This window comes from Microtus pennsylvanicus, chromosome 5 (genome assembly GCF_037038515.1).
Source record: "Microtus pennsylvanicus isolate mMicPen1 chromosome 5, mMicPen1.hap1, whole genome shotgun sequence".
In the NCBI taxonomy this organism is placed as follows: Eukaryota; Metazoa; Chordata; class Mammalia; order Rodentia; family Cricetidae; genus Microtus; species Microtus pennsylvanicus.
The window spans coordinates 91,197,032-91,217,176 of NC_134583.1; the positions used below are offsets into that span (position 1 = coordinate 91,197,032).

General features: G+C 47.4%; 1 protein-coding gene across 2 annotated transcripts in view; it reads left to right on the top strand.

Moving 5' to 3' along the window:
* Nucleotides 1-745: 745 nt before the first annotated feature.
* Lrrn4cl (LRRN4 C-terminal like) overlaps nucleotides 746-20,145 on the top strand; it is a 37,955-nt gene continuing 18,555 nt past the window's right edge. The window contains exons 1-2 of one of the 2 annotated variants that reach the window (XR_012910662.1): nucleotides 746-971; nucleotides 1,610-2,844. Coding sequence is in view for 1 of the 2 variants with exons in the window: in XM_075973431.1 (XP_075829546.1) it covers nucleotides 929-971; nucleotides 1,610-2,328 (762 nt within the window). In the remaining variant the exon portion in view is untranslated. Of the gene's footprint in view, nucleotides 972-1,609; nucleotides 3,577-20,145 lie in introns of those variants that run through there. The other variant, XM_075973431.1, reaches the window with a different exon arrangement.

Here is a 20,145-nt window from a genome sequence, read left to right on the forward strand (position 1 = left end):
AGCTCTGTAGACCAGGCTGGCTTTGAACTCAAAGAGCCTGTCTCTGCCTCCCGAGTCCTGGGATTAAAAGCATGCACCACCACCACCCAGACTGTTTTCTTTCTTTTTGATATATTTTGAAGCAGATCCTTAGAGGCTGGCCTCAAACTTTTAGCAACTCTCCTGCCGTAGCATCCCAAGTACTGAATCACGAGCTTGCAGCACCGATCCAGATGTTTCATGATGTCGGTCTCACTATGTAGCGCAGGCTGTTTTCTAATGATTCTGCCTCGGCGTCCCTTGGGCTGAGAAATTCAGACAAGCACCTCCACACTCAGTGCAGCTGTTTCCATCCGTAATCAAGGGGAAAAACCCTATCCTGCCCAGTAGTAGGCTTCCTGCGCTAGCCATGTGATTCTCATCTCGGGGAGGGGGATAGGATAGGGCGGGTCTGGAGAGCTAGGATACATCATTCTGGCCTTCACACCCCTCCCTTCCCTGTCCATTGGGAGGCAGAAGACGGGAAATGACTGCCATGAATGTGGTAGGACTTTTCACCGAAACAGCATTTTGTAATTCAGGCCCCATATCATCCACAGATGTTTTCCTATCTGACACCAGCCAGGTGCCCTCCCTCCCCTGATAATTCTCCTCTCCCCACCCCTTCACATGACTGCAGCCTTTGGAGCCTCCGCTCCTGGCTGCTGTCCACATTTCGTTCCTCTCAGAACCCAGGCGTCCTGGCCTCCAACTGAAACCACTGCCTGTAGCGTCCCCTATTCTTGGCCCCGTGACTCAGTCCCTCTGAGGGAACCAGCCCTCTTCTTGGCACTCAGGGGCTAGGTGGTGACATCAGAGTTGAGGGGTATAAAAGTTCTTAGCCAAAATAGAACTGAAGATGCAACCTGGTAGTGCCTGTGACAGGGACCTCTCCGCCTGAAGTCCACAGATGTCTGGAGGCAGATTCTCCCTGTGTCAAGGCCTACCCACTGGTGAGAGGCTGCTGCGGGTCCTGGGAAGAGGGTGGACAGGGAGGAGCCTGGATTGCTTGGACAACATTTGCACAAATGCAGGTAGGGAGTCGGGACTCCCATGCCTGTCCCCACCCCTGCTCTTTCTTCTCTCCTGGGCTTTTCTGGATTTGTGCATCTTACTGAGCGCTGTTTACATAGGTCAGTTTGCTGAGTGGCTGCCGATTCCTTCCACCTTTCTTCTCTGAGCCGAATAAATCTCTTTCTTCCTCCTCTTTCCGCAGCACTTTTGTTTATCCACTAGCTGCTTGCTTCTAGCGCTTTGCCTGGTGCTGCCCAAACATCTGTCTCTCATGTGTGGGACTGTATTTTATTATTTTTATCCCAAACCAAGCACGATCAGGCCTAGCGACATTAATCCTAGTGATCTGGAAGTGTAGACAGGAGAACCGGGAGTTAAAGACCAGCCTCAGACCAGGCTCCCACCCACACTCCCCCCAAAAAACTGCATTCAGAAGCCAATAGACAAATAATTGCATGTCTCAGTCCCACCTCTTTCCTTTGCCCATCTTGGTTCGGTTCTGTGCTGTGCTTTTCCCAGAGGTCTTGTCCTGGAAGGCAGGGCTGACAGTATTTACCCTTTCACCCTTCCCTTCCAGACTCCATGGTGGGCTCTCTTTCCCTTCTGTGGCTTGTGGCCATGACCACCTCCTTGGTTTCTAAAGCTCAGATCTTGACCCCCCAAGACTACGAGGAAGAGGACAATGAGGCCTTAACCACACCTTCTGGGGCTGTCCAATGCGACTACGACCGTTGCCGCCACCTGCAGGTGTCCTGCAAGGAGCTGCAGAAGGTTGGGCCAGTAGCCTGTCTGTGCCCTGGGCTCACCAGGGAGGATCAGCAGCCAGACCCTCCGCGGCTGGGAGAAGTGCAGATCTTGGCGGAGGAAGGCTGCGCTGTTGTCCACTGGTGCGCTCCCTTCTCTCCAGTCAATCACTACTGGCTTCTGCTTTGGGAAGGTAACAGCGCTCCACACAAGAGTGGCCCCTTCAATGCGACCGTTCGAAGAGCGGAGCTGAAGGGACTCAAACCTGGCGGTTCTTATGATCTTTGTGTGGTGGCTGCTAACGACGCTGGCGAGAGCCGTGTTCCTGGAGCAGATGCTGAGGGTCCTGAGAACTGGGCTGAGCCTTCTTTTGGGCCTTGTCGAAAGCTTATCATGCCGCCTAGACCTGTCACCCTGGTCCACGCAGCCGCGGGAGTGGGCACAGCTTTGGCTCTGTTGAGCTGTGCTGCCCTAGTTTGGCATTTCTGCCTTCGTGAGCGGTGGGGTTGCCCCCGACGTCACGGTACCACCCAAGATTCAGAAGCTCTTTGATGGGAGTCCCACCGACTAGAAACAGCTCTGGAACATTCCAGCCACATCTGGAGAGCCCAACCCATTCCCAGGAGGGGTGTGGGGCCTGCAGCCACCTGGCACCAGGGCACAGCCAAGTCAGAGCCGAAGCCGGGGCAATTGGCCTCGGGGCTGAGAGTTTGTTTAGTCCCTAACTAACTGGTCACTATGTTCCCTGGAGTCTAGGAAGGGGTAGCAATTATTCAGGTGTAAACGATTTAAATTTAATGGGCTTGAGGGGGTAAAATCGCATACATTACATAGGTACTTATATATAGTCAGTTAAAACAGGGCTATTTAAGGTTCTTCATGGTGTTCTACAGTTTTTGTTTGTTTGTTTGTTTGATTGGTTTTTCGAGACAGGGTTTCTCTGTAGCTTTGGTGCCTATCCCGGAACTAGCTCTTGTAGACCTGGCTGGTCTTGAACTCCCAAAGATCCGCCTGCCTCTGCCTCCCGAGTGCTGGGATTAAAGGCGTGTGCCACCACCGCCCAGCGGTGTTCTACAATTCTAATCCAGCATTCTGGAGGCAGAGAGGCAGCCTGAGCTACACAGAAAATTCCAGGTCAACCCAGATTATATACTGAGACCCTGTCTCTAAAAGAAAATAAAGCAAAAGTAAAAACCAACAAAGAAGGGGCAAGAGAGAAAGATGATTCGGTAGTTAAAGGCTACTGGCTACCTCCAGAGGACCACAGTTTTAGTCCCAGCACTCACATGGCAGCTCACAACCATCTGTAACTCCATTTCCAGGGGATCCAAAGTCTACTTCTGACCTCTACCAGCAGTAGGCATGTGCACATGCTTGCACACACACACACACATGCAAGCAAGCAAAAACTCATACACATAAAATAAAAAGTTTGAAAATGTCAACTGTCCATAGCTCATAGGCCTTCCACAGCAAGTGGCAGGCCAGGTTCAGGCTGTTGGCTGGGGTTTGCCAATGCAAGCAACACATTCTCCAAAGTGCTCTGTGACTCAGGGTGGCTTCCACATAAATTCTGAGAATAAGCCTCTGTAGGGTAGGAGTTGAGTTCTCCTACCTTCTGCTTTGTTACTAAGGATGAGCCTGTTCAGAGTCCAACTGTGTCTGGGAAAACTGGAGGAGACAGAAGGCCCAAGCTTCAGTCTACAAAAGTGAGTGTTTTTGTTAGTTATTAATAATTTATACCAATGACTCCCCTCACATTTGTATAGTTGTTTATCCACTGTAATAACATTAAAGGCAAATTAGAAACATTGTATTTTCGGTTTTCATGATCCTGTTTAATTCCCTATATACATATACCTATTTTTTCATCACGTCTCAGTCTTTCGACTAAGATCAAGTATATGACTATTTTTTAAAGATATATATATACTTTCAGTTTGTGTTTGTTTGAGACAGGATCTCACTGTGTAGCCCTTGCTGGGCTAAAACTCCCTATGTAGACCCCGTGGACTTGAAATCCAGAGATATTCCTTCCTAGGCCTCCCAAGTACTACTTTCCACATAGTTTACCAGAGCTTTGAATTTGTGATAATCCTCCTGCTTCAACCTTCTGAGTACATATGTCACCATACCCAACTTCAAAATGTATTTGTTATTTACATTTTTTTATTTTTTTAAACTTTTTAAAATTTTGGGGGGCTGAAGAGATGGCTCAGGTTAAGAGCACTGGCTGCTCTTCAGAGATCCTGAGTTCAATTCCCAGCAACCACATGGTGACTCACAACCATGTGTAAGGAGATCTAGTGTCATCATCTGGCACATAGGCATACATGCAGGCAGAACACTGTATACACAATAAATAAATAAATCTTATAAATCTTGTGTGTTTCTATGCATGCCAAGGCATGCGTGCGGAGGTCAGAGGACGACTTCCAGGAGTTGTTTCTGTATTTCCGTGTTTCTCCCTGGGTTCCAGGGCTCAAAGGCAGGTGGTGAGGCTTGGCAGCAGCTGCTTTGCCTGCTGGGCCATCTCAGCAACTCCTGAAGTTTTTTGTCCCCCTCAATTTATTTTTGAAATTATGTGGATGTAGAAACGTTTATTACAAATTGCTACACATTATAAACTTCACTTTTACTAATTTGATAACTTTTTGAGGTTCTTGAGCTGAATCCAGAGTTCTGGAAGTGGTGGGCATGCATTCTACCACTGAGCGATCCGTGTTCCCAGCAAGGCCACGGACTTAGTCTCCAAATGCACACTGTTCCAGGACAGTAGCTATGCTGGCTGCATTATTCTAGCCTCAGAATGAAACTCTTATTACCCAAGGCCTCCGTACACTGACATAGGGAACCTAGGGAAAAAATTAAAAGTCATTCCTAAAGCCGGATGTGGTGGTATGAGCCTTTAATCCCAGCACTCTGCAGGCAGAGGCAGGTGGATCTCTGTAAGTTCCAGGCCAGCCTGGTCTACAGAGTGAGTTACAGGACAGCCAGGGCTGCACAAAGAAAGAAACCTTTTTTTGGAAAAAAGTAAAAGAGAGAGCGAGAGAGAGAGAGAGAATAACTCTACCATCTTTAATTAGAAAGAACATGCATTCCCAGCTGAATATGCTGGATTCACAGTTAATTAAGAAAAAATTTTACTGTAATGAGTTATATATGGAAGGAAGGCTGGATGTTTACTGATTACAAAATCCTTCTCCAGCTTCTGGTATAGTGACTAAATATGGCAGTCAGTCCTGGACAGTGGCGCACATCTTTAATCCCAGTACTCTGGAGGCAGAGGCAGGCAGATCTCTGTGAGTTCGAGGACACCCTGGTCTACAAGAGCTAGTTCCAGGACAGGCCCCAAAGCTACAGAGAAACCCTGTCTCAAAACAAAACAAAAACAACAAAAAAATGGCAGTTAGTTTTGCTTTTTAAATTATTCACTGTATATGGATGGGTATTTTGCCTGCATGTATGTTTGTGTGCTTGGTTCCAGAAGCAGCCAGAAGAAGGCATTGGACACCCTGAGACTACACTAACAGATAGTCAGAAGCTGCCATGTGGGTGCTAGGAATTGAACCTGGGCCTCTGGAAGAGGACAAGAGTTCAATTTCCAGTACCCACAGGGCAGTTACCCATCTTCTATAGCTCCAGTTCCAGAGATCCATCCCCTCTCCAGGCCTTCGTAGTGGTGCACAGACCAAGCAAAACACCTATGCTAGTAAAATAAAAATACATTTAAGTTGGATGTGGTAGTGCATGCCTTTGATTTCAGTAATCAGGAGGTAGAGGCAGGGGGATATCTATGAGTTCATGAGTTCTAGGACAGCCAGCGCTATGTAGAAAAACACTGTCTGAAAGCAAACAAAACCACACACACACACACACACACACACACACACACACACTTTAAAAATAAATCAGGCCTGGGCTGGAGGGATGACTCAGAGGTTAAGAGCACTGACTGCTCTTCCAAAGGTCCTGAGTTCAATTCCCAGCAACCACATGGTGGCTCACAACCATCTGTAATGAGATCTGGTGCCCTCTTCTGATGTGGAAGCAGAACACTGTATATATAATAAATAAATAAATCTTTAAAAATAAATAAATACATAAATCAGGCCGGGTAGTGATAACCCATGCCTTTAATCCCAGCACTCCCAAGGCAGAGACAAGCAGATCTCTGTGGGGTTGAGGCCAGCCTGGTCTACAGACTTAGTTCCAGGATAGCTGGGACTGTTACACAGAGAAACTCTGTCTCGAAAATAATAATAATAGCCGGGCAGTGGCGATGCACTCTTTTAATCCCAGCACTCAGGAGTCAGAGGCAGGCGGATCTCTGTGAGTTCGAGACCAGCCTGATCTACAGAGCTAGTTCCAGGACAGGCTCCAAAGACACAGAGAAACCCTGTCTCGAAAGACCAAAAAAAAAAAAAAAAAAAAACTTTCCCACAGAGCTAGGCATGGTGGTTCATACCTTTAATCTGAGCACTCAGGAAGCAGAGAAAGGGAGATCTCTATGAGTTCAAGGCCACCCTGGTCTATGTAGGAAATTCTAGGACAGTCAGTGCTACGTAGAGAGGCCCTTTCTCAAAACACAAACAAAAACAAAACAAGCCCCCCTACATAAGAAATGTTGCAGAATATTCCTGTACCCTGTGTGAGGATGTGTCACCGTGACTGGTTTAATAAAGAGATGAACTATCAATAGATAGGCAGGAAGAGCTTATGTGGGACGCATGCGGACAGAGAGGTCTCAGGGAAGAAGAAAGTTAGAGTCACCAGCCAGATGGAGAGGAAACAGGAGGGGCCAGATAAAAGAAAGTTAAAAGGTCATGAGACAAAACATAGATTAATATGAATGGGTTAATTTAAGTTATAAGAACTAATGGGACAAGCCTAAGATACCAAGCTTTCATAATTAATAAAACATCTCCATGTCATTATTTGGAAGCTGGATATACAGAGTTTCTTGGGAAGGGGTGGAATTTTCCAGGGTAGAGATTGGTAGGATTTCATGTCCAGAGACTGAGCTTTTTTCTCTGTAGGGTGGGGGCAGGGTCCAGCAATTAGAGTATTCTTTGGGTGGAACCTGGCAGTTAGAGGTCCTCAGGGGAAGGGCCTGGCCACTTGTGTGGCTCGAGGGTCTTACATTTCCCCCATTTTTGTTTATTATTGATGACAGTTGGGTCATGAGAAAGGGGGTGATTATAACCACTAGACTACGTCCTGCTGAATCAGGACATTGAGGTTCTTAGAACAACCTTGATCTTAACCCGGTGCAGCAGGTCTCTAGTTCTGTAGCTAGGGGCTGGTAATTCTGTAATAGTAACTGGTTAAAAGTCTGCATAGAAATCTTTTGGATCTGCTGTTGAAGAAATCTAGACAAAAAGTTTAAAAGGCAAGGTGCAACTGGTAAGAAAAGCAGAAAAAATTATTGGAGGAGGCTGCTTGTTGGTTCCCGGCCACCCAGAACCTAAATAATCACACAGAAACTATTAATTACAGTGCTGCTTGGCCTATAGCTTATGCATATTTCTAGCTCTCTTATATCTTAAATTAACCCATTTCTATTATTTTATATTTTACTATGAGACCCATGGCCTACCGGCAAGGTTCCAGCTAACAACTTGTGTCTTTCTCCTCTGGTGGCTCCACAGCATCTCCTGACTCCACCTTCTTTCTCCCAGCATTCAGTTTAGTCCCCCCCAAAACTCCCTCCCCACTTAGTTCTGTTCTGTCCTGCTATAGGCTCAAAGCAGTTTCTTTATTAATCAATGGTAATCACAGCATACAGAGGGGCATCCCATATCACCTCCCCTTTTCTGTCTAAATGAAAAGGAAGGTTTTAATTTTAACAAAGTAAAACTACATATAACAAAAGTTATCAAGTAAGAATTATAGTTACAATGTTTATATATATTTTATCTTTTATCATAACTAAGGAAAACTATAACTATCTCTTCTTCAACTCCATCAAAGACTTCAAAAGGATATAATATTACCTAAGTAAACAGGAAGTGCATTGTAAGCAACTTCCAAAACTCTAGAATTGATAAAGACATCTGGCTGCCTGGTCACCCAAAGTTCTTCTGTAACATTGTGGGTATCCATCTTTAGCCTACAGGCCCATAGTATCCAGCAGAGTTTTCCATGAAGCAGGAAATTTCAAAGACAGTTCCACCTATATTGGCAGTTTGTCAGTCACTTTCAAAAGACCGTCTTACCGTTAGTTCAGCAGTCATTTTTCTGTGGATCCTGCATGTCTAGATTACACAGCATAACATCAAGCAGTCCAGGCAAGAGCAGTTTCTTGCCCAAATGACTAACCAACTCCATAAGGAGCCTCTTCAATGTGCATCTTCCTCTTGAAGTAGAATAGTACTGCCGGGAGCAGATGTGTCTCACTGCCATGAAAAGTCCTAAAATAATTAAAACATTTTAAATGCCATATTCTGTAAGTCTTTGAAGGTTTTGAAGATTATCTAACTAAATTATATCTCTCTATATATATCTAGAAAACCTAACTAACATGATTACAAGCTTGATTATTATGGATGACTCTATATTAACCTATATTTCTTAATTATACATTACATTTTTAAATGAGCTGCACAAACACAATACCTTAACCAAGAGCAGAAATATACATATAACAAAACAGACCTAAAATTTGTATCAATAAACCAAGATCCATACCAATGCAAATCATTCATATCTATAGCAAGAAAGGGGCTTAAGAAGGGTAGTATCCAGTTTCATATATTGGAAGTCAGACTATACCTGTAGGTGCTACAGTTCTTAAGGGAAAGGTATCTTGGCTGTCAGCAGCACAGTTATACCTATAGCTGTGAAGAGAAGGTATTCTGGGTACCAACACCTTGAAAAGTAAGGTATCCTGACTATCGGGAAGTCAGGCTATACCTATCACTTGGAAGGGGAAAGCATCCTGGCACACCTGTGTGGCATTGTAGTAAAGGTAGACAAAGCAGGGAGCTCTGTAGTGACACACACCCAGTAGAAGGGGAGAGACAGTGGTTAAAGCAGGGGGAGGGGAGAACGGCTGGAGACGTGCAAGCGTCTCAGTGAGCAGGATTGCACATGTACTGGGGCTCCCAAGGGTGTTGAAGGAGTATGCCCATGTGGTGGGTAGCCCAAAGATTCTTCCGTAGATAAGAGCCTTGAGTACCTTGGAAGCTATGGAGAGAGAGAGAGTTTTGAGCCTGGGTGATATATTTGGTAGGGTTTGATGAGGCTGGTAAAGCTCAGGATGCTACCCTGACAATAGGAAAACAAAAAGATGTAGGTCCCTAAAACTCCATCAGGACTGTATAGGTGGCCCCAGTATCCAGAAGGAGAGAGATGACCCTGTTACTGTGCCGTCTACCTGAGGCTCCCAGTGAGAGGTGGCAGTGGTCAGGCCAAGGGAGCCCAGGCCCCTCCCTCGTCCATGGCCAAATATAGGAGGTCGGCTGAAGGGCCATCTAGACTTGATGTCCCCATACTGCGAGGGACATGGGAACAGTCAGTGAAAGATTTCGACATGAATGACCCTGGCAGTTCCCAAGATGGGAAGGGGACTGCGGTGGGCAAGAAACAGAATACACCATGCTGACAGAGACTAAGGGTGAAGTTTCATTAAAGGGGAGTGTAGGGTGGAAGGGAGGGGAGGAAGACAGAGAGGAGAAAAGAAGAGAGAGAGAAGAGGGGAGGAGAGAGGCAGAGAGCTGCCTCTGTGGAAGAATGACACACAGAGGAAGAGAGAAGGGAAGAGAGCAGAGACCAACTTGCCTTGGCGGGAAGGCAGAGATTAGGCATGAGTGGAGTTTGTCTCGTAAACAGACAGGGTACTGACAGGGAAGGCCAACAAAATCTTAACAGTCAGCACCCCAATATCCTTTTTTTTTTTTTGGATTTTTTTTTGAGACAGGGTTTCTCCGTAGCTTTTTTGGTTCCTGTCCTGGAACTAGCTCTTGTAGACCAGGCTGGCCTCAAACTCACAGAGATCCGCCTGCCTCTGCCTCCCGAGTGCTGGGATTAAAGGCGTGCGCCACCACCGCCCGGCTTTTTTTAGGTTTTTCAAGACAGGGTTTCTCTGTGGTTTTGGAGCCTGTCCTGGAACTAGCTCTTGTAGACCAGGTTGGTCTCTGCCTCCCAAGTGCTGGGATTAAAGGATTGCGTCACCACTGCACGGCTCCTTCTTTTTTTGTTGTTCGGTTTTTGTTGTTGTTTTTTGAGACAGGGTTTTTCTGTGTAACAGCCCTAGCTGTCCTGGAGCTAACTCTGTAGACCAAGCTGGCCTCAGACTCACAGAGATCCACCTACCTCTCCCCAGTCCCCATCTTGATGGCACCTTGGACTTGGCCTGGGTGGTTTATGAGGGATCATACAGGCCCAGGCCCAGTGAGCCTCCTGACTGCATTTGAAACAGGAACCAGGAGGTTCTCAGGCTTTGGGAGGTCAGGGAATCTGGGCAGTTACTATGGCCAGACAAAAGGCCTTTGCTAATATCAGTAAGTTTGTGTTTGGGCTTTTTCATCTCTCCCATGGTACACCTTAAAGGCCGTTGCTGAGACATCTGCCTGTGGGGTCAGGGGTCCTTTCTATAGACATTTACATGTGGCTCTACAATCAGGGAAACTGGGAGAGGTGGGTCACAAGGAGCTGGTTTCCGTCTGGGTCTCAGGATGCAGACTGGAATATTGTAAGAGCCTTTGTGAGGCAGCCTAGAAAGTGAGGTGGGCCATTGTGTCCTGGGTGACCTCTTGGATTTTTTTCATAATTTACCTCTTTAAGGGTGGCCAACCAAGAGGCAAGTTGCAACCTGATCCCTAGCAAGGATACTCCCTGGGGATGTGGTAATTTCATTCAGAGTCTTGTTCAGGGACTGCCTCAGCCCTGACTGGGTGGGCAGCCTGTGCTATGAAAGGAGAAAGAGAAACCAGAGAGGCTGGAGGGGAAGAGCAGGGACCATGACTGAGGCTTGTTAGTGTGATTGAAAACAGTGGAAGAACCGTCTGGTTTGGGCCCCACAGGTTGGAATTGTTTTTCCTTGATTGACTTATGTCGTGTGGTCACTTTATCACGATGGAGTGAGGCCACATGGCAAAGTCCACCTTTCCAACCCTAGCAAAAATGATTGTCAGTCAGGTAGTTACCTCCATCCCAGTGGGGGGACAGCAGCTAAGGTGGCAGCGAATCACATGTTTCCTTTAAGTATGTTTCTCTATGTTTGCTTGTTTGTTTTAGTTTTTCGAGACAGGGTTTCTCTTTAGCTTTGGAGCCTGTCCTGGCACTAGCTCTTGTAGACCAGGCTGGTCTCAAACTCACAGAGATCCTCCTGCCTCTGCCTCCTGGGTGCTGGGATTAAAGACGTGCACCACCACCACCCAGCTAGTTTACCTATGTGTAGATTTTCGACTATTATTCCTAGTGTTGAGTTTTAAATTAAACCTTTTGTTATGGATTTTACAGGGTTTTAATCAGACCCAATATGTTTATAAATCTTGAGATACAAGAAGTTTACACAATAGTTTTACAAGTCCGATCTGGAGCCAAGAAATACCACAGGTCACAGTAAGAATAGCAGCTTACAGCTCTGCTCCAGGGAAAGATTTTAACAATGTAACAGCTCTGTCTGGGCGGGGGAGGGTTTCCCCAGTTGTTCCAATTCCGTTCAGGTCCCCCTACCCATGCACAGCCCACCTCATGAGTGTATCAACTCAGCTTGGCTAGGGGAAGGTTTCCCCAGCGAAAGTGTGTTATTGCCTGGCTCTGTTCCACTCCAGCAAAAAAGTTGTTACTTCTCTCCTGTGCTCCTATCTGGTGAAGGAATGTCTCACCCAAACCTCATTCAAGAGATTTATTGGGAGGGAAGAATCCAGGAGAGTGGCTGCTTCAGCCAGAGTAGAACAAGGCAGCAGCAAACAGAACAAGTGCAGGGCTTATATATGGCTTCTTAGGGGTAGAGTTTTTTCAAGGAAAAGATTTTGGTTTGTTTCCCTGCACAGGGATTAGTTTGTTTTCTGTTTAGTTGGCTAGGGGCAGATTTGTTTCTGGTTTCAGAGCCAAAGTGTGTTTCTTTCTCTGGCCCTTTTCAGCCTTTTGACTCTGGTTTCAGGGCCAGGGCATATTTCTTTCACTGGCCCTGATTCTAGGACCAAAGTGTGTTTCTTTGGCTCTGGTCAGGGTGTGTTTCTTTGGTTGGCCCTTTCCGTATAGTCAGGGGTTAGTTAGCCTGGCTAAGCCAGCTAAGTGACTCTCGGTGCCTGGTACCAGGGCTTTCATAGAGGCGAGAAGGCAAGAATAAAAACTCAGCTCTAGGAAGAGTCTCATCCACAGGAAAGGGTCAGGGAACTGGGGGGAGGGAGTCATAAAAACCATGAAGGACCAAAGGAGCTATGGGATTATGGGCAGATTCAAGGGGAAGGTGGGAGAAGAGGGCAGGAAGGGGTGCAGCAGCCTGGTTTGGCTAAGGAAGCTGCAGGATTGCAGCTATAAGGGTGGGTGGGTGGAGTCAGGTGAAGAAGGCCAGCTGTAGCCTTAAAGACCATAGCTGGGGGTACCTCCACCCCCAAGAGTAGAGTGGTGCTGGACACTCAACAGTCACTTCCTCAGACTCAGGGAAACCTTTACACAGACCAAAGGGGAAACTTACCTAATTGCTGCTGGTGGATGGGGTGCTGAGTGATCAATGAGTCAGAAGGTGAGTCTGTTGGGGGTGGACTGGAGATGAAGGGCAGGGCCCCAGTGCAGCCCAGACCATGAGGGGAAAGGAACTAAGAGAGGCCATTCAAACCATGTCACCAAATGTAAGCGTTACAGTTCAAAAAGTATCCTGGCAGCCGGGAATACCACAAAGTCATAGCACACAACAAACCTTCCCCCCTCCCCGAGTTTCTCTGTAGTTTTGGAGCCTGTCCTGGAATTGGTTCTTGTAGACCAGGCTGGCCTCAAACTCACAGAGATCCGCCTGCCTCTGCCTCCCGAATGCTGGGAGTAAAAGTGTGCGCCACTACCGCCCGGCCACACAACAAACCTTACACAAGAGATTTGTTGGGAGGGAAAACCAAGGAGGTGGCTGCCTCTGTTCAAGCAAGAAACAGCAGCAATCTGAACAGGCTAGGTAGCTTATATAGAGCTTCTTGGGAAGTGGTTGGAGCTTTCCAGGGTAGAGATTGGTGGAATTTCATGTCCAGAGAATAGCCTTTTTACTCAGTAGAGTGGGGGCAGGGTTTAGTTAGGGCAGTTAAAGCATTCTTTGGGTGGAACCTGGTACTTAGAGGTCCTCAGGGGAGGGGCCTGGTCACTCGTGTGACTTGACAGGCTATCTCTAATGCTGTGGGACAATGGTCTCTTATCTTGTCACTTGTATTATTTTTAATAAAATGCTGATTGGCCAGTAGCCAGGCAGGAAGTGTAGGCAGGACAACTAAGCAGCAAGTAGAGGCGGGGCAACGAGAATTCTGGAAAGAGGGAAGTTTCAGCCTGCAGTCATGACCCAGATGTGGAGGACTCAAGATGTGATGGACTAATATAAGTTGTGAGAGTTAATAAGAAGCCTGAGATAGTAGGCCAATCAGTTTATAATTAATGTAGACCTCTGCGTGATCTCTTTGGGATTTAACGACTGCGGGATCTGGGCAGGATGGAAAACTCAGTCAACACACTAACAGCCACCTTGGAAGTCTCCAAAAGGATGATGGGGCCCCACAACAATGATTCCACCTGGACTGTGGTAACGCCACTAAAGCTCGCAAACACCATCCAAAGATCAACTCTGAACTACAAATTACTCATAATGACTTCAAGGTGGCTAGCTGAGATGGTCCAGTCTCATGTACTACTCCAGCCAAGACTTCAGATAAGCCCTTCGGTTTCCCGTTACACAGAGATTGGCAGCAAATGTTACAGCCAGATCTCCCAGAACTTGACCATTATCTCATTTTTCTCAGGGTCCCCTGAGATTCCTTTGTCCCACAAACAGCAGGAAGCAATCTAGAAAACATAACACCCACATTCCCAAAAGGTGGGGAGGGGTGTTTTTTAGCCTTTCAGTGGGTTACGGATATTTGTCATTATTTAAGGGGTTATTGGTAAGGAGATTAGATTCAAAAATCTTGTTCACACATGGGTCAGGACTATCGGCTGGGCCTAGACCCCAAAACCCCCATATTATGTTGGGATTGGAGCTAATCAAACAGGTTCCACTTCATAACAATGAACAAACCTACACACACCCTCCAAGGGAAGGGTCCATGTTTAATGTCCCCAAAATAGTTCCCCCTATGCAGATTCCTGAGTGACACACAGAAGATTAACCCTAGAAATGATGTCCAACTGCATTTCCAGGCTCCTGAGACTGCCTGCTTCCTTGCCTCTTCTGAACTGTTTGCAATGAAGGAGACCACACTTCTTTGTACCCTCGGGTTTGTCATACCCCAGTGTTTATAGTGGAGAAGAGGACAAGGCCCCTTTAAATCTAGATCCTGGACTTCCTGATGAGTGGCAAGCCATCCCTGTCCTACACCCTCTGTTGGTAGGGGTAGGTATCACGGACTCTGCTACAGTTGGAACTTCAGCCGTAGGAATGGGGAGAAAAGCGTTAAGATCAGCATGGCCTGGTAGTGTAAGCCTTTCATCACAGCACTCTGATATACTTCTGCCTGTGTCAGTTCCCAGAGTGCTGGGATTATAGGTGTTAGCCACCATCCTGGTTAATAGCAATTTCTTTATTTTTGTCATGAGTAAGTTCCTTCCTTCCTACCTTCTCACTGTGTAGCCCTAACTGGCCTGGAACTTGTTGTGTAGATTAGGTTGGCCTCCAAATCTTGGACATTTGCCTGGCTCAGTTACAGCCCTGGACACAAGTGTTTATGAGGAGGTAGTATATTAATAACAGTCGTTATTGATACTGATAACATATGCTCTAGAGATTTTCATAATATTAATTCATACTTATTCATCAGAATCTCTATGATAGAGTTACTATTAGCCGTAGGAAGCAGTCATAGAGAGATAACCTATCTAAGCTCACAAAGGTAGGGCCTGTGTGTTCACTGTATCACTGTGCTATGCTGCCTTTCTTCTGACAGTGAAGACCCATGTGCGGCATGGTTGCATCACCTATGTATGACACAGCTGCGTGAGCCCTGTCATCTGCGTATGACATAGCCATGTCAGTCCCCTGGGCGCATGTGCTAGGCAGCCTTTAAAATCTGGACGAGCCATCTTCAGCTTTCCCTTTCTCTCTGCACACCGACCTCACCAGGCCTGTACACCCCCCCCCCAGGCACACCGACCTCACCAGGCCTGTACACGCCCCCCCCCAGGCACACCGACCTCACCAGGCCTGTACACGCCCCCCCCAGGCACACCGACCTCACCAGGCCTGTACATCCCCCCCCAGGCACACCGACCTCATCAGGCCTGTACATCCCCCCCCCAGGCACACCGACCTCACCAGGCCTGTACATCCCCCCCCAGGCACACCGACCTCATCAGGCCTGTACATCCCCCCCCAGGCACACCGACCTCATCAGGCCTGTACACCCCCCACAGGCACACCGACCTCATCAGGCCTGTACATCCCCCCCCAGGCACACCGACCTCACCAGGCCTGTACACGCCCCCCCCCAGGCACACCGACCTCATCAGGCCTGTACATCCCCCCCCAGGCACACCGACCTCACCAGGCCTGTACACGCGCCCCCCAGGCACACTGACCTCACCAGGCCTGTACACGCCCCCCCAGGCACACCGACCTCACCAGGCCTGTACACCCCCCCCCAGGCACACTGACCTCACCAGGTCTGTACATCCCCCCCCAGGCACACCGACCTCACCAGGCCTGTACACACACACCCCCAGGCACACTGACCTCATCAGGCCTGTACACCCCACACACAGTAAACACCTAAGCATGTTTGTTGCATGTTCTGTGTTTCCTTCTCACTCGCAGACGATAATTTCATTGGTGCACCAATGTTATGGTAAAAATAAAATGCTGCAGGTCCTGGAGTAGCTGCAGTGGGCAGTGGGTCCCAAGACCACAGCGGGCCACGAAGGCAGCCGAGTCCCAGGCAGGGAACTGCATGGTGGGTGAGAGACCAAGACAGATAGACATGCCATGCAGAGTGAGGTTGGATATTTATTTAGTGGGCTATGGAGGGTGTAGGGGAGAAGGGAGAAGAGCAGAGAGGCAGAGAGAGAGGAGTGAGGGGAAGGGGAGAAGTGGAAAGAAGGGAGCGAGGTAGAAGCTGCCTCTTTGAGAGAGAGAGAGAGACATAAAGAAAGGGACTCAGGCTGGAAGCTAATGATCAGCTTGCCTCAGCAGTGGATAGGGGAGGGAGTGGGTGTGGCCTGTCTCTTAAAGGGACAGGACAGACCATTACATTCCCATCTCTTCTTTATAATAAAAAGGCGGGAGGTTAGGCACAACAGGTTAAAGGAATTGAGGCAGCTTCAGGTAAAACACTGAGGGGGTCTAATAATTCCCCTTTCTAGAAAATCCCCTTTCTTTTCCTCCCTGTCTTCTATTCCAACATGGTGGCATTGTAATCATAAGCTTTTAATATGTCTAAAATTTATTTCTTGTCAAACATTTTTCATAAGCTCCAGGGAACCAATTGGACCTATCTAATGGACCAGACTTGCTCAGAATAAATATCCTTTATCATTCCTGGTCTTGGATCCCCTGGGAAATTCCCTCCTACACCCCTCAAAAGAAACCCCCCTCTATTTTCCATCTTGGGACTCTCCTCCCTTAATCATCAGGATCTAAATTTTTTTTCCAGACATAATTTTCTGCCTTTCTAGCATCTTCTGAGGTCCAAGCTGCCAGCCAACCAATTCCACAGAGTCTGGAAAAAACACAATAGTAGGGGCTGGAGAGATGGCTCAGAGGTTAAGAGCACTGACTGTTCTTCCAGAGGTCCTGAGTTCAATTCCCAGCAACCACATGGTGGCTTACAGCCATCTATAATGAGACCTGGCACCCCCTTCTGGCTTGCAGGCACACGTGGAAGGAATGCTATACACATAATATAATAAATAAATAAATAAAAATGAAATAGTTTATTCTTTAAAAAAAAAACACAATAGTAATCAGCCACCCTAAGATGTGGTCAAGCATCTCAACTCAATGACGCCCACAAAATCAGCAAAAAGCAGTCACAAGAGACTTTATAACACCCCATTCCCATGCGTTAAAGACCCCCAAACTCCCCAAATTTTATAATAAACCAAAGAGTGGAATGTCATGATTCAGCCACAACATGGTTGACACTTCTGGGTTCCAGGGCCACGCATGTGCAGACGTGCCCTCAGACGTGACCCACGTTCAGCATGGTTGCATCACCTACGTGTGAGCCCTTGCTTGCAGGCATGAGCTCTGTCATCTGCATATGGCGTAGCCACATCATCCCCTGTGCGCATGTGCTAGGCAGCCTTTAAAGCTGGACTGCCATCTTCAGCTCTCTCTCTCTCCCTGCACACCGACCTCACCAGGCCTGTACACGTCCCCCTCTAATAAACTCCTAAAGGGGTTTGTTGCATGTTCCATGTTTCCTTCCCACTCGTGATAGGTAATTTCAGGTAGAACAGGGGCTGAAGAGATGGCTCAGTGGTTAAGAGCGTAGGTGGCTCTTACAGAGGACGTGGGTTCAATTCCAAGCACCCACATGGGGGTTCACATCCACCTGAGACTCTAGTTCCATGGGATCCGATGCCCTTCCCTTTTCTGGCCAGTGAGGGCACAAGTTTGCATATGGTGCATTTAAGTTCATGCAGGCAAAACACATGTAATGAAATGTTTATATCTAATTAAGATAAAGACCACATATTTTTTAAAAATTAGACAGGTTAGAGCCTGTACTAGACAGGGTCCTCTAGAACTGAAATGAATATATATATATATATATATATATATATATATATATATATATATATATAGCCTAGGACAGGGTGGGTGTTAGGTTGGTTTATAGGATGCAATGGGAATCAGGAGATGCTCAGCCCACAAAGCTGGGCGTCTTGACTATCCTGATCTGGAGGTGAGGATTCCCAGAGAGCTTCTGCTGGTCAGTCTACGCTGGATGCTGAACAGGGGTTCTCTTGTCAGTGAAGGAACGGCGCAACAACAGAACAGATACACTCATTGTCTGGGCTACAGGAACCTGTCTGGGGGCTGGAGAGATGGCGTAGTGGTGCAGACGACCCTAGTTCAGTTCCCAGCACCCACGAGGTGCTCTTGTCCTGTTGTGCTTTCCCTGGGCACCAGGCAGGCATGTGGAACACATACATACGTGCAGGTGTTGGGAGGCAAGGTAGCAGTCACAAGAGGCAGATCACAGCTAGGTGCTATCACTCTGGAATCAAACCAGCTGCAGAAATCTGTAGGCACTCCCAACATACAGGCAAAACATACACGTAAAATAAATCTAAAAAAAAATTTAATGTACCTATCAAGCCTGGCAGTGGTGGTGCACATGGTTAATCCCAGCACTTAGGAGGCAGAGGCAGGCAATCTCTTTCTGGGTGTTTGAGGCCAGCCTGGTCTACAGATAAAGGACCAGGAAAGAGTCAGGACTTCAGAGAAACCCTGTCAAAAAAAATAATAATGTCAATAAATAAGTACAATTTAAAAGTGCAACTAAAACCAAGTGTAGTAGTGATCTATGCTTCCAAAGCTTAATGCTTGGGAGGCAGCCAAAGGCAGATCTATGGCTTCCAGACCAGCCTGGCTATATGATTGGTTTTTTTTTTTTTGGTTTTTTCTAGACAAAGTTTCTCTGTGGTTTTGGAGCCTGTCCTGGAACTAGCTCTTGTAGACCAGGCTGGTCTCGAACTCACAGAGACCCGCCTGCCTCTGCCTCCCGAGTGCTGGGATTACAGGTGTGCGCCACCACCGCCCGGCCTGGCTATATGATTGTTATACCCAAATTCCGGAACCCAAATCACCACCACGAGACCTACTCCAATGTAAAAACAGAGTCTTTATTCCTGAGTTACCGCCTGTCCCTCGAGCCAGCTGAAGCACAGCAGCAGCGGCACCAATAGGGACAGGGCAGGAGAGGGACCCAGAGCAGCAGGGTTTATATAGGGATAGAGGATCTGGGAATTCCAAGCCTCAGGACTTGTGATTGGCTGCCCCCTAGTGGCACAAGGGGAAATTTCAGGCTTCCAGGCTTGGAATTGGCTGCTCTCTGATGGGCGGGGAGGGGGGGGCTTTTCATACCTGAGGACAATTTCCAACTGCCAGTAACTGCCTGAGGCTCTGATTGGTCCGTTTTCTCTGATTAGGGATTGGCTGATTTTGAATCAGAAGTGGAAATGGCTCTGTTTCTGTGGCCAAACTGTGTTTCTTTTTCTGGTTCTTTTTTACCTTTTGGACTCTAATTTGGGGGCCAAGGAAAATGTCTTTGGTATGTCCTGAATCTAGGGACTTAGTGCGTTTTTTTGGTCCTAGTTTCAGGGTCCGGAGGCTTCTCTCCAACTTAGGTTTGGGGACATATTGTCTCTTTCCCTGACTCTGGTCCCATTTTCAGGCTGCTCTGGGTTGTGCTAGGGCTATAACTCGCTGAATCTGTGGGGTCCTGGGCCTCTCATAATGAGCTATACAGTGAGACCATATCAAGAGAGAGAGAGAGAGAGAGAGAGAGAGAGAGAGAGAGAGAGAGAGAGAGAGATGCTGTAGAGCTACCTAAGGTGAGGAAAAGGCAGAACATTGAACATCTCAGGCAGAAAACTGGTCCTGCAAACTCAAAGGACAGAGCCTGTTTTATGCTATGGACAGGTTACCCTAGTGTGGTCAGATAAGAAATGAACAGCAACATGAACATTCACACTGTCTAGCCCAGAGCTTTGTAGATGCAGTTCTTGAACAACTGTATGTCAAGATCCCTTTGGCAAAGCCGGGCGGTGGTGGCACACGCCTTTAATCCCAGCACTCAGGAGGCAGAGGCGTTCGAAGCCAGCCTGGTCTACAAGAGCTAGTTCCGGGACAGGCTCCAAAGCTACAGAGAAACCCTGTCGGGGCTAGAGAGATGGCTCAGAGGCTAAGAGCAGTAGTTGGTCTTCCAGAGGTCCTAAGTTCAATTCCCGGCAACATGGTGGCTCACAACCATCTATAATGAGATCTGGTGCCCTCTTCTGGCCTGCAGACATACACACAGATGGAATATTGTATACATAATAAATAAATAAATATTTAAAAAAAAAAAGAAGCCCTGTCTCGAAAAAAAACCAAAAAAAAAATAAGATCCCTTTGGCAATTGGGTGTAGGGCGGCAAGATCCCTCCAAGAGTCTGAGAAGGCCCGAGCATGCACATGATCACCGCCCAGCCACGTGCCCAGATGGGAGGGAAACTGGCTCTCACT